Raw genomic sequence first — 14,700 nt, 5'->3', positions numbered from 1 at the left:
ACAGCGTTTTCTTCCCACCTTCCTTCTTGCATCATACGATTTCTTGCTCGCACTCTCTTCTCTATCTTTCCTCTCTTCATCCTTTCCCTCCCAGCTTCTCTTTCTCTCTCATTGCTATGCTTCTCCCTCTTTCTTTTATTGGCTTGTTTGCCAATGTTTGGCTCTGTCTACTAGACAACAGTTGGTTTTTAGGATGTCAGGTAGTCTGAGTAACAATATTGTGCGTGCTTACTCTGTGTTACTCTGAATCCAGAGATGTCCGACTTTAGGAGCTATTCCCTTTATTTCATCCCTCGGCAGCTCACCTGCAAAAGCAGACTAGAGCTAATTGAGTAATGAGAGTACCAGCAGCTCTACTGCCATTGCTACTGCACCACAGCTTCCTGATGCAGAGCGACAGGCATCCCTGCTGCAAGCTACAAAACCATGCCAAGCAGTATTCTGCATATTCTATTATTTTTTTAATGTTCCAAGATGGCAGATCAGTACGTACATTTAGTTTTTAATTTGTTTTTATTGAAGCACATGCCCTCCCAACATTTCTTTTGTTTTTCTTTAATTCTGTCTTTAGTTGTTTTTACCATGATTATGCACTACAAAGAAAAGCACAACCTTGTTTTTTTAGAAGACAAGTGGGGCTTTATTTATGCCAATACTCTTCCCCACAAAGTCCACAAAGATCAGAGTCACATAGTCTTCAGTGCTGGCCCAAGTGTGGCTGATGGAAGATTAGATGACCTCAGTGGACATTTAAACTTCAATGTAGCTCACTTCAAGAGCTTTGAATTACACTAGTGGACTGATGCACAGTACACTCAACATGTGTCTCCTGTGCAGCCATCTGTCTAAACTCTGCTTCTTCCCAGTGAGTGGTGTACCTGTGTGTGAGCAGTGTGCTTGTGTAAGTGTAGGATAGCCACCATGATTTGTGATTGCATTGTGAATGCAAGATTACCATTCTCCTTTGTAAGTGCAGAGTAAGTAGTCTACCAGTTGAAAGTTGTATCTGTGTGAGTGCAGTGAGGCATATGCCCTGGTGAGTGCAGATGTGGGATGTGTCTATGTGAGGGCAGCCGTGTGAGGGCCCCTGCATGTAATGTCTTTATGTGCAGGCACTTTACATGGGCTGAACCTATTGTCTTTGGTAATGCTTTTTAGGGTTATGACTTTGATTTCCAGGAAAACAGTGCCGGGAGTGGAAACACAGAGGGGCATATTTACTAGAAACTGGTGGAGTGCGGTGTTAATGCCAAAATTGGTAACGCTGCGCTCCGTCCGTTTCAAAACGCAGGGATGCGCCATATTTACAAGAATGTGGCAAACCCATGCATTTCCCCTAGTGCTGGCGCTAAAGAAGCTGTCCTGCGCCAGTGCAGTCACTCTTGTGCCATGTTGCAAGGGTACCTGCATTGCCGGGGTGATTGTTTATGTGCAGGAAGGGACACCTTTCTGCACATAAACAATATTTACAGGCAATTTGCTCTATCTATGTGTGCTGCATAATTCAGCACACATGGAAAGTGAAAAATACCTATTACGCCAGGGAATACCTGGTGCTTAAGGCCAGGTATTCCCTGGCAATAATTTTGGCGCTGCCCCATACCTTGTAAATATGGGACAGCATCAAAAAGCAATGGGTGTTGCAGCTGAACGCCCACTGCAACACCCATTGCACGCCCTTTTCACGCTAAGTGCTGCGTGAATAGGGGCAAGTGGCTTAACGCCGCCTTGTAAATACGGCAAAGTACTTAACACTACCAGAACATATAAAAAATACCATCTGGTAGTGTTATCTCCTTGTAAATATGCTCCAGAGTGTTTATGAGAATGGTAGAGAGTTTTGATATGGCAGGTGCAGACTCTGTTGAGGGAGGTCGAGGACTGTTGGGTACAGTGAGAGAATGAAGTGTCACATTGAGTGAGGGGGCCCAGTTACTTTGCTTGCACTAGAGCCCACAGCAACCTGGCAACGCCACTAGCTAAAAGAACAGTTCTACATATTAAAATGCGCTTATCAGAATGGGGTTTGACCCAGTATGCTCTTGGAGAAGCCAAAACAAAGCAGGAAAGGAAATAAGAGGGAGCACGATTAAAAATAAACGAATGAGGGATGGGAAGAATGGGGGGAGGGAGTGGGTTGAAGAGTGGGATTTGGGAGAGGGGGTTTTAGAGTGAGAGATACAAAACATACATGCACTCCCATGGAGTGCTCCGAATAAAAAAAACAAGCATTTGCAATGCAATAGGTCTCGCATTTACGCAAGTTTGGGCTATTGACATTGCAAATAACAATGCCTTTTATTTTTGTTTTCGTTTTAAAAACATAAATAAGAGGCATTGTCCTTTACAACGCCAATAGCTTAAACTCATGTAACTGCGAGACCTATTGCATTGCAAATGCTTGTTTGTTGCCGTTTTTATATAGCGCCAACTCGATCTGAAGGTATTGGAGCACTTTACATGAGCACCTGTTACATTACACAAGGACACATTCATCTGTGGTAGTGGGTTGCAGTTGGGTTTGTAGCAGGACCACAGCTCCAAGGGGTGTGAGGTGTACGTGAACTTCCTGCCAACAGCATGAGAGTCAGAGAAAAGCAAAGAGGGGGTACAACACAGTCACAACCGAAGCAACACTTCCTCAAAGATCTGGAGCACTTGTGTGATAAAGAAAACTCCATAGAAACCAAGGTGGCATGTGGATTAGAATCTGACGCCAAGACAGCAGACGTCGAACCTGAAAAGCAGAATTTGATGGAAAATACACTACGAGAAGGCAAACACAAGAAGCACTGTGTACCACCAGAAGGACGTAGCGGGACAGAGACAAAAATCTTTAGACCCGAAATTCTCTAAGACAATATTCATGCCAAAATCCTTGGTGACTGAAGAGAAGTTGAAACATGTAGATACTCGCAGGTGAAATCCAAAAGACACCATTGGTGGTAAACCTGCAGACCACCAAAGGCGGTCAAGAACAGGAGAGGGAGAAAGAGTTAAAAGAGAAGGAAACTCTAAAGTGAAACGCATCCTGGCTGCCAAACAATGGAGGCTTGACATCAAAAGGAAGAAACACAGACTTGAATCCGAAATGGCAGCACTGATACAAAGAACAAGAAGCCAGCGGTACCAACTACGCCCGAATCCGGCACCCAGTAAGAAGCAGAGAGACTTTATGTGTTGATATGGTTATGTGTTTTGTTCTGTTTTCCTTTGACTAAAAGATGAGAGAGATGTAGAGAGCCACCCTGCCTCTACGCCCCCAATGTATCAACTGCACCGCTTGGGCCGGGTATTGGCAAGAGGGTATAAATAAAGGGGTCTGGGGTTGGTTGTGACCTCACACCAGAACAGACTCAGAGTGTCCATGTGTCCTCATTTATGAGCGTGTCAGGGCCCTACATGCTTAACTGACTACGGACGCTCGCAACAAATGGTGGAGCAATTTAGAGAAAAAAGGCGGAAAGCATGTCATGTCAGCGGAAAGCACGTCAGGTCAGGAGAAAACACGTAAAGCCAGTGAAAGCACGTCAGGCCTGGAGAAAGCACCAAAGACACTTTGCCAGGCCCCAAAAGTTACTCCGGAAGCTGCAGGAATTACCCAGCGGTATTAAAAGTGAGACTACCTGTGCTCCCTACAGACAGAGGCATTGGATGCTAGGCCTGGAAGGAAAACTGGCCTGCCAAAGACTTCGTGGATCTCTCCTGGTCGTACAGACACGGCAGGGCTCATGTTATTCCTTAGAGTTTCAGCTCAACGGACAGTAAGGGACCATCTTACAAGCCCACCATGATACAATGATGAAAGCACATAGATGTTGGCTTCGGTGCCCCTGAGTGACTAGTAATCCTTCTACCAAACTTTTGAATAATTCTAGATTTTCTGAAAAAGCAAATTGTCAATTGAAAGCCAGATCAAAGTTCAATTAAAACGTGAATACAACTTAATCCATTTTCTTTCTTTAGTTTTTTTCGAGGCACTGTATTCTTTAATGCTGAAAATGAATGCACTGCTGCCATCCTGTGGCCATTTTTGAGAAACAAATCCTTCCCATTTCCAGCGCTTTATTAACAAGCACGGAAGTGGTGCGCACACGCGCGCCACAGCGAGACATCTGTTTTGCATTATCGAGCACGATAATGCAAAACTGATGTCGGCCGTACGGGTAACAGACACCAATAGGCCATGAGCGGAGCAATGCGCCCGCCTTTGGCGTATCACGTGCTGTCTTTGTGAAAAACACACACGCAAACGCCAATAGCATGGCACAAAAGGAAAAGCACACGCTCGTTCGTGTGCTTTTCCTAGGTCAGTTTCCAAACCCCCTACAAGAGGTCTCTCGCTGCGCGAGCAGTGTTGCGCACTGCAACGCTAGGTGCGAGACCTAAAAAAGGAGTCCTCCCAGGTATGCAGGGAAAGGACACTACTTATCCATCGAGAACAATTCAAGATTGAAATGTTCCTGGGCAAAGCAACACAAGAAGATGGAGAAAGGTGGCTGCATCCGAGAACTTAAAATGATACATTCCAATAGACACATCTCATCGATTGATAATGAGCCCTCAGTAAAAGAGGCTCCCATTGGGTGGTAAGTCGATCCAAGTGCTGGAAGCTCGGCTCTGGAATGTTGGTCTCTAAGGATTACACAGTGCAAAGATCTGGAGGGGGGGGGAGACCTTGAATGTACTATTTTCTGACACTTCCTGGTGCTTTCTGTAGGGAGACTGGCACACCTGTTGATAGTGATTGATTTTGTTGCATTAGAAGTGATTTTCAATTGGACTGGTGGACTTCAGTCCAGCAGAAGTTATGGAAGACCTCAGTGGTCTAGGAACTCAAGATAATTGGGCAGATTACACTTAAGACAGGCCTGACAGTACATACTGGCAGCAGGATTTCAGAGTTGACGCACCATGAGAGATTTTAGGTCCCAAGCCTTGTTATTCAAAAACGGAATCACAAGGTTGTCTGAAAATAAACAATTCTATATTGTTAGCCAACAAGATTACATTTAAGCCCTGATTAGGAGAATTGTGGTATTTTATACGAGATTCCCTTCAGCTGGTATTACAGTTACCTGCCGGAATCTACACATGGAATTCCTCCTTTTATTATTGAAATCCCAGGCAATGGGGAATAACTGTGCCGACCTGAAATTATCGTAAATTATTCCCTATGGTCTAGCAGCGTGTAGTAAATGTGTGCAGGATTCATGTGCAGAGGAGGGCAGTGGATGGAATGTAAAGATGTCAGGGGGTAGCATTTACCATGCCTTTGTTGGGATCGTTGGGGGCGCGGAAAACGGGCCCTTGCTGCACTGCAGCCAAAATCGAGTCCAGTGCCTCGAGTGCGAGTCTGCACCTGTAACATCAGGGGCTGGAACACCAGATGCCGTATAATTGTGTGGAGCACAATTCCACTCTGGAATTCCGACCCGCATAATTTATAATCCGGACCTTCGTCCTTTATGATCTCATATAAGTGAACCATTGAATGCTCCACTCCTTTTACATACTTGTTGATCTTTCGCAAAAACAGTATGTTTAGGAAACAAATGTACCTACAAAATGTAACAAGAAAGAAGATGGGTTTAATATATTTGATATGAAATAGGAAAAAACATTTATCATCATTTAAAGACTAGATTAAGCCAAATGGGGTCCACGCCCACAGCAAAATGCTACATCAATTCCGAAATTCCAAGGTAGACATAGCATTCCTGTATCCCTCTCGCCAGTCTCACTGCACTCATCTGAGTTTACTCAGGATTTCTCAAAAACTGAATTTGTTGTCAGGTTCTGCCACAATCCTGGGGGAAATTGTCATGTAAACCCTTGGGGGAAGATTTTCAAAAAATGCACGCAGCGCAGCTCCCAAAGAGGCTGCACTACATTGCGTGACAGGGAGGGAGCAGGAGGGCACCATATCTACAGAGATATGGCTCTCTCCTCCCCTTTCCTTAGCGCCGCCACTGATTTCTGTTGCTTGGTGTCAGGCACACACCTTAGCGCCATAGCGCTAGGTTGCGTGCCTGAGCCTAGCATAGGTTTTGTACAGGAAGGGTACCAGGGCATAAGTCCTATAAATGGAAGTGGGGGGGAATTACCAAGTTAGGCAATATGCAAGTGACATCATGGCATGTGCCATCACAGTGCATGACATCAAGATGTGTGACCGCACGTGGCATCACAGGAAGTGACCTCACTGGAAGTGACATCACAAGAGTGATATCAGATGTTAAGACTTCACACATGTTTGTCAGGTATATCATCAGTACAATTAAGTACATTATGGGATTTAACAAATCAGATTTTGCATCAGAGTTGGGCCAAAGAAAGTGGTGCAACCCTGACGCAAAATCTCGGCCTCAACTAATATATATTTTTTTTTTTAAACCCTGCCACAAAGAAATTGCAACAATGAGAAGCATGGTAGTAGATCTGTTCTGCTTAATTGGCTGCAAAGTCTGCATTTTGAAATATGTTATAGGATTAAGCCACCTGCTGCAGAGAGCTTTGTGTGCCCAGTAAATCTCGGGATAGTAATAACGGTAAGATAACTCTGCAGGAGAGATCGGTGTTTTGTGTTGTCCTAGATATGAATTAAAGTAGTATAGAAGGTTCATGTGTCTCCTGCAAAGCACATCATGTAACATCCAGATTACAGATTTTTATTTCATTTAGGTAGGTTAGTGGGTCACTACTTTCAACACAGACGTCTTTTTGTTACTTTCAGTTCATAAAGTGTAATATTTCTAATATGGCCCAGTGAGCTAAGAAGGACATGCAACTTCTGCACCTTGAAACCCTCATTGTGTTATGTGATACATCCTGTATATTGATTTGCATACTTTGTCAATGTACAATGTGTATGTTACGTAAAGCGCTCTGGCATCCTGTATTGGGATGAGTAGCGCTATAAAAAAAAGAGTGCTATTTAAATTGTTATTTGTGTAATTGTTGGGAACGACAAACACATTTCTTACAGTGCATGCACTTATATACAGGAACTGAAAAAAGTCAAAAGCATGCCATTCTTAGAAGTGATAACAAGCTGTGTGCTTGTGTTTCCCCTCCATTGCAATGAAGTGTGAGGATCCAGACCGGGTCCAGTCAGGATACTGGATCTAAAGGAGGCCTGATGGCCCCTTAACTTTGGCCTTTATCTCTGGCCCAGCTGGCGATGGAAAGCCCTGTTCCCTGCCTGCACTTTGCTACTGGGAATGGAAAGCAGACAATGTGCAGGCGCTGCTGAACGTGTCTCCGTGTCCGAAATTTACACAGGGACAAGTTCAGCATATTTCTGTCGGACTCAAGTGCTTGGCAGGGTGGAAGGCGTCCTCCCAGTGAAAATAGTGGGTGGGCGCTGTGTAATCGTGCGTCCTCCCGACTTGTGACCGGAAGGGCACCCTTTCTGTATAAAATACTCTGCCTAGACAAGGTCAAACACTTTTCCCACTTTGCATGTGTGCTGTACAGTGCAGCAATCATGAAAAGTAGGAAAAGAACAGAAAAATGAAAAAGATTCTCTTAACACCTCCTTTCAGATGGCGTTACCATTTGGCGCTAAACCCTGTTTCCAATTGTTTGTAGATAGGGTTTTGCATTAAAAGGCTTGGGTGGCTGCATGTAATGCCCCCTTGGTGCTAAGCAACACAAGGCAGTGTTTTGTGCTGCTTTGTGTTACATTCAAGGGACTTTTAACAGTGCATAAAATGTTTTGCTGTGGAAAGTAAATTAGTAAAAAAAAAAGAAATTTGAGCTGGTTAGTGTTACTTTTATGACACAAACCCAGTGCAAAATGTTTGAAAATGTACCCCTTGGTATTTCAGCAGATTTGGGTCACCACAGATTCATCTTTCCTGACAGATGCACTACTTTCATCATCAAGTCATTTCTCACCATGTTGATGCATTGGAAAGCCTAGCACAAACCTCTAGGGGGCTTATTTACAAGCCTCTTGCGCCGCAGTTGCGTCACTTTTAACATGGGAAAAAGTGATATACAGGCGGCGCAAGAGGCTTGTAAATAAGCCACTAGATTTCCTATAAAATGTATTTGGGTTTCCTTACAATTAGGCATTGGATACACTAGGCGAATCATTGATGCAGATATTTCTACCCAAAGGCGAAAACTGAACAAAATTACCAAATTAGTATTTGTCCAATGTACTAATCATGTGGTGTGGAGCACATGTACTAATCCAAAGAAGGTCCCTGTGTATCTGTCGCCTGTACATGATCCCAACATGGCAGGCGCCCTAGACATCGTCTGCTCGTGTTCAATGGGTGCACATATGGAGCAGCACCCAGTTCAACCAATCAGAAAGAAAGTAGGAATTGTACTGTTTTCCAATGTCTAACCTTAAACTAGCCCTGCTTGCATGCTCCTAGGTAGCCTAGATGCACACGGGACAGTGTGAGAAGCTTGCACCCTTGAGGTAGACTTCAAGCTACGATGCTATTAGTTAAATATATTTGTCCTACGCTCCATCTCTATTTTATTTTATTTACTTTGCAGCTGCCCTTTCCCAAGTCTTTTCGCTGCTTCATTTCAAGATCGAAGAGTCTAAAGACCTGACTGCTGAGCAACTAAAGAAGGTGGTGCAGTCATACGGAACTATGGATCACAACGCGAGTGACTGCTTCGTCTGCTGCGTCCTTTCCCATGGAGATACAGGCACCATCCTTGGTACTGATGGCCAGCAAGTTGCCATTCGAGAACTGACTGTCTGCTTCACTGCTCGGAACTGTCGCTCTCTGGCAGGTAAACCCAAGGTCTTCTTCATCCAGGCTTGCCAAGGTGAGTCATATCATCGTGGAGTGATGCTGGAGGTGGACAACACGTGCCCAGCATCTCAGTATGATACTGACGAGAACACGCCAACCGAGTGCATTCCAGACGAGGCAGATTTCTTGGTGGGCATGGCAACCGTGAAGGATTATGTTTCCTACAGGAGCACGACTGAAGGAACCTGGTACATTCAGTCACTCTGCCAGCATATGACTAGGGGCTGCCCCAGGTACGCGTGCTGTGACTTTCCTACTGCTTGGTCTTAACAGCAGGATTTTGTAAGCTAATTTAAAGCTATAGTATTTCAATTGTATTCATTTGCATTATTCATGAGTAGTGAATACAATCACAGTAGAGGAAAGGGATCTCCCGTCAGTTCTAAAGCGAGCTTGTTGACCTTTTGGTTTTCTTGAGGCCCCAAAAGTCTATCTTTCCAGAGCCTCAGCCTAGGAGTGAATAGCCCGGTAATGACATATGCACTAAATAGCAGATTGGAGACACTGTCCTATCTGTGCCCTGGTGCGCCCTAAATGGTTTGCATCCAGAACAAGGAGGGATAGTGCACCTGATTATGCACAATATGCTATCCCCAATGCCGGTGCAAACTCTGTCAGATCGTACCTGTGCAAGGGAGAGTGTCTGAGTGAAAGATGGAGGTCCTGTTTGAAACTGCAGCTTCATCTTCCAGTGTCAGATGACACGGCCTCCTTTTAAACAAAGGCATGGATTCCCCTACGCCCTTTTACAGTGTGTATCAGCCTATATAGGGATACCTGGCTGTCCCTGGGACCCCCTTATTCCCCACTCATGCAGGTGCCCGGACCTCTTTTCAGGTGCACAATTCATGCGCCACCCGAAAGTTTCTTTGCCCTTGCGCCCACATCCATAATATGGCGAGGGCACAAAGGTAAATTGGTCCTCCCGTTTGCTGGTGCAATGCACCCCTTGAAAACACAGGAAGACCCCTCGGGATCGCACAAATGCACTTTTCACACCAATGCAATCCATATTACAGAAGAGGCCATACAAACGCACTAGGGCTGCCACAAGGATGCAAAAAGAAGGCATAAACAACAACTGAACATATGAGGCTGAGCTAGAAGACCTGTTAAACCCACACCTACATCCAAACTATCTACTACCTCCATGGTCATTCCTGGGGCAACATGCCTGAGTTGGAATTCCAGGCCTGAAATGGCAGAAATTCACAAAACACAAGTAGCTTATTTTAATATATATTTTTTTACTAAGGGTAAATAAGAAATTGTATCATAAATTGCAAGCCGTGATTGAATGAGTCTCTTAATGCTTTCTTTGTTTCCCAGAGGGGATGACATTCTCACCATACTGACAAGAGTCAACCAGGAAGTCAGTGGCAAGTATGACCAGAAGAAGCAGGGGAAGCAGATGCCGCAGCCGAGTTTCACACTCAGGAAAAGACTCATCTTTCCAATGAACTAGCACAAGCCCTTGGAAAATGAATGTGTGGCAATGGGCACAGGGGGAGCTGGAACCAGCATCTGCTCAACATTGTGTTCTCCCTGCAAAAAGAAGTGATGCTGACAAAGGAGGACAACATGACGTGGCCTCCTTTTATTTGCTCTCAGTATTGTTGAACTGCTCAAATGTTTTAGTGATTTCAATACTACCTTAAAACATCAAATATTCTTATTTAATAGCATATCTTCTTTTTTATGTAGGACGGTGTTAAAACCATGAGATTTCCAAGCACAGAAGTAAATAATACCGGTTCACTGGTACTCATTTCATCCGTCATAGAAGGACAAAACAAAAGGTCAAGTTTGCTGCTCTGCAATGTAATGCTGTGTTCTAAGGTTTACACATGGACCCTAGAAGGGGGCATCAATTTCACTGTACCATGGTTCCAGATCATGTCAGCTAGAGCAATGTATATAGGGTCAACAATATACTAGGCTACTTTAACACGCAAGATCCGTGTGTGGTCTGCAGGAGTCACCTTAATGCAGCTATACTCCTGACATGTTCTTCGAGGCGGAAAAGAGGAAGTCAGATTGTTTAGGCCACTGTGTGTCAGATGTAGGTAAGCTATAAAAAGATATAATGGTGTTTTAATTTTCTTGTTTGCTAAAATCAATCTTTAATAATTTTTTAAAAAGTAAATTGAAAACAACGAAACAGTGGGTAGTATCCGATATACATTTTTCTCATACATTTATCACTGGACAGATTCAAACTCGACCTAAAATATAGGTACAATCCAAAATTACGCCTATGCACACCCCAAAAACCAATCCCTACCACCCACCTCCTGCCCAGCTAGCCAAGCACAATTTCCAATGATAATCACAGAAGAAGGATCCGATTGTAAATATATACCAGAAACACTTTCTCGGTTATAACGGAAGTGTATTCATCAATAGTTCCCTCCTGTGAACATGGCTACAGATTTCCCGGAGGGCGATCGTCCATTTTGGCCTCCAAAGCCAACAGAATAATGTCCTAGTCCAGCGCTGGTGCAAATTGTGATTCCTGCATTGAAGGGCAGTGAGCATGACCACCTCCGCACCAGTCCATTCAAACATGTCAGGTAACAGTCACCTCCAGGCCGGAGTTGTCAAGTTTAATACGGTGTGGACCCCCTTCTTTGCCTCCACTTTGCTGCCATGGCCAGGTGCTTGAGTGGTCGGTTAGATCAGGATGGTCACCTCTTCTAAAGTCGGTTGTCTCTGACACAGCGATTGTTTAAGATGAAGTAGGCTTCCACCATATTTTATTCTAAGTTCTGGAGCTGCAGGTCTGTCATCTTCAGTCGCAAATAAGGAATGTGTAGGAATCGCTAATATTATAGCGATTCCTACATGTGTAGGATTTTGCTAGTCCTTAATTGCGAATCCTTAATATTCGCAATTAAGGACTCGCAAAATTCTAGCTTGATGCATGTGCCAGTTAGTGTGTTTCCTGTAAGAACACAATGTGTCGCCGGATGTATTGTAACACCTGTCTACATTTGTGCATGTTGTTTAGCCCCCTCACATTCCAAGTCATAAATGTGACATCTATATATGGTTGGATTTCAGTCTGGTGTGCCATTGTATAGGTTGTTGAGCATCATGGCGTGTGTCTCTGGCAACATGTATAAGTGACACAGAGAATACACAAAATAGAAACACTACCCTGAAAACAACAACTCCTACCCTTCCTATCCCCCTCCCACACCCATACTTGGCAGCTTTCTGCCAGGTACGGCTCCCAGAAAGCGATTTCCCAACATCAAAACTTCTTTAAGTCCAAGGGCTTATATCAAGGTGCAGTTGTGAATATCTCAGGCAGGGCAGCAACACCACGTCGGTCCCCCGCACCTTATAATTATAAACTCAAAACCATTATAATATAGCTGCATTTTGTGTATATCCCCCAGCTCCCAACCCCAGGGCAGTGTGGCCATGTTGTGAGAACTGCCAGGGTGGCAGAGTGTGTTATGAGTAGAGTCTAAACTTCAGCCGGATGGGAAAAGGTCAATGCTTGCACTGGAGTGGATGTCAGGCAGCGATCTTCCTGGAGAGCCACTCCCAGACTTTTGTTGCTTCTCAGAATACTGCCTGCTATTTTTTGGACTTCTGTGGGGTTGTCAAAAAGGCATCGTTTACCATTGATGTTGACCTTGAGCCGCGCCAGGTACAACATACCATACCTGAGGCCCAAATTTTGAAGTGTCGCTTTTACCCCGGTATATTTTTGCATTGCTTACTGCACGAACAGTGTGAAATTGGGAAATATGGATAACGAAGATCTCTGCCAAGAAAGTGGGCCCTTTTCTCGTGCCAGTCTCAGAATAGTGTCATGGTCTCTAAAATTCAAAAGTCTAGCATGGATAGACCTGGGTGGGCATCCAGGATTTGGGCACGGACCAAGTGACCTGTGGGCCTGTTCAACAATGAACGTGGGTGTGAAGTGTTCACCCCCAAACAAATCTGTCAAAAGCAATTCGACAAATTGGTCCATCCTCCCAGTATTTGTGAATTCAGGCACCCCTCACTATGCACACGTTGTTCCGCCTACTCCTTACCTCTAAATCTTCATTTTTTATAGCCATTGTTTTCATGACCTTTACCATTCGTTCAAGTTTCTTAGCTGTTTGTGCCACACCATCTTCAAGATCTGAAATTCTTCCTTCCGCCGTGTCCAATCTGGTGTTGTGCTAGCCTATTCTCTCCCCCAGTATGTCCAGCCTTTTATTCACTGCATCAAACCAGCTAACTAGTGCTTTAAAATCCAATCGTAGTTCTGTTATCAGCTCTTCTGCATCCGAGGGGTTCCTTCTTCCTCATCAGCCATGTCTCGGATTTGCGCTGGCGTTTGATTCTTGACCGTATCAAATGGCAATTTGCCCTCCTTAGGATCTTTGCCGCCATTCCAGCCCGGTGTTCGCCTATCTCCACCCCCTTGCAGTTTCCGCGAGTATGCCCTAATATGGTGGAGGCTCCACACGAGCAATCTTAGAGGAGATAGGCACACATCAATCAGTGCTGCAGTCAGTCACTAATTGTGACAGTTTTCTCCTGTTCACTGCCAGTACTTTCCTAGTGTCTTCTCTCAGTCTTTCAGAAGAGTGGAAAGTGGGAGAGCGCACAACACACGCTGGTTTCAGCGCACCCCCAAGATGGCGTGTAACATGCGGCTAGGCCCTTCACTGCCCATAGATATTGCCCACTTTTCGCCTGCCTCCAATTTATTTTCTTATTATAGTAACAATGGGGTAACCCAGTATCCCTCAGAACCTGGGCGGTCATATACAAAACAAACAATTGGTTCTGTCGGGTGTGGACTATTTCTTAAAACTTTAGACCAATCATAGGTTAATTCACATAGAAGACAAATTGTCATAAACAACACACATAGAGACCAAAAAAGGGGGTATTTGAAAAGTTTTATAAATTACGTCATTTATAAATCCCCACATTCAATTTGCATGGCTGTCACGACAAAAGGTAAACTGTAATTTGTGACAAAGTGACATGTGGTGCTCAGTGCTGTGGTGAGGGTGCGTAATATATACAAAGTGACTTTCGTGGTATTGACGTTTCTTTTAAAAAAGGCCAGAACACAACAGCTATTTGAATAGTTCTGTAGACTGAATAAGTAGGTCTTTATACAGAGTCTTTCAGCTGGTCCAGGGGATATGTCGACGTTTCAACCCAAGGGGGCATTACTGTCTTAGTCAATGCGGGTCTTTATCAGGACAGGGACAATGGGGACAGCCTGGGGGATATAAATGTATAAGGTCAGGTGTGTTGAGGTGAAAAACTGAATTTAATCAAGGCTAGTAAGGTGAAAGACTCACCTAACGGGGCCCAGAGCGATTCAAGGGGCGAGTTATTTCTCTTTGTCTTGTGTGAGTATGCACGCAGTAGCAAGGGTGTAATGCGCTGCAAGAATTCTTCCCAGTGGAGTTTCCTAGTTGGGAAATCAAGCGTTTAAAATCATAAAAGAGCTGTGATTTAAATACACATGCGTTTAGTCAAAGCCGGGGCATAAACCAACTCACCCAATGAAGGGGATCGACTCCTGTCTTCCAAATAATCTGGGATGGCAAAATAGAAGGGTGTGGTGAAGGATCACAGGCAATCGTCCTCTCTCCTGTGATCATGAAGATCACTGTGCGATTCTGTGTAAAAAGGTTGGGAGGTGGTTAATCACCTTTTGTAAAGATCGCATCCAAAGTCAGCGCCACATTCTTATTATTCCCAGCGCTTACCTTGAGGAAACCAGGAAAAAACGAATTATTCCGGTTAGCGGGCGCAGGCAAACGTCTAATCTACTCCAGCTCTATCCACGAGTGTGCCGATGGACGCCTGTTAAAAAGTTTGACGGAGCGCGTGTACGTGGCGTGTATGGTAGCGTCCAGGGCTCGTTCCTAGGAGACCC

At 44.5% G+C, this 14,700-nt stretch overlaps 1 protein-coding gene across 2 annotated transcripts in view; it reads left to right on the top strand.

The window, feature by feature from the left end:
* CASP8 (caspase 8) overlaps positions 1-10,464 on the top strand; it is a 116,836-nt gene extending 106,372 nt beyond the window's left edge. For both annotated transcript variants that reach the window (XM_085649007.1, XM_085649006.1), the window contains 2 exons: positions 8,521-9,022; positions 10,119-10,464. In XM_085649007.1, coding sequence (XP_085505133.1) covers positions 8,521-9,022; positions 10,119-10,254 — 638 coding nt within the window. In that variant the 3' untranslated portion in view covers positions 10,255-10,464. The remainder of the gene's footprint in view (positions 1-8,520; positions 9,023-10,118) is intronic.
* Positions 10,465-14,700: the final 4,236 nt, after the last annotated feature.

The sequence above is a fragment of the Triturus cristatus genome, chromosome 3_2 (genome assembly GCF_964204655.1).
Source record: "Triturus cristatus chromosome 3_2, aTriCri1.1, whole genome shotgun sequence".
Taxonomy (NCBI): Eukaryota; Metazoa; Chordata; class Amphibia; order Caudata; family Salamandridae; genus Triturus; species Triturus cristatus.
Note: the sequence above shows the minus strand (reverse complement) of the source record. Positions and strands in the feature narration are given on the sequence as shown.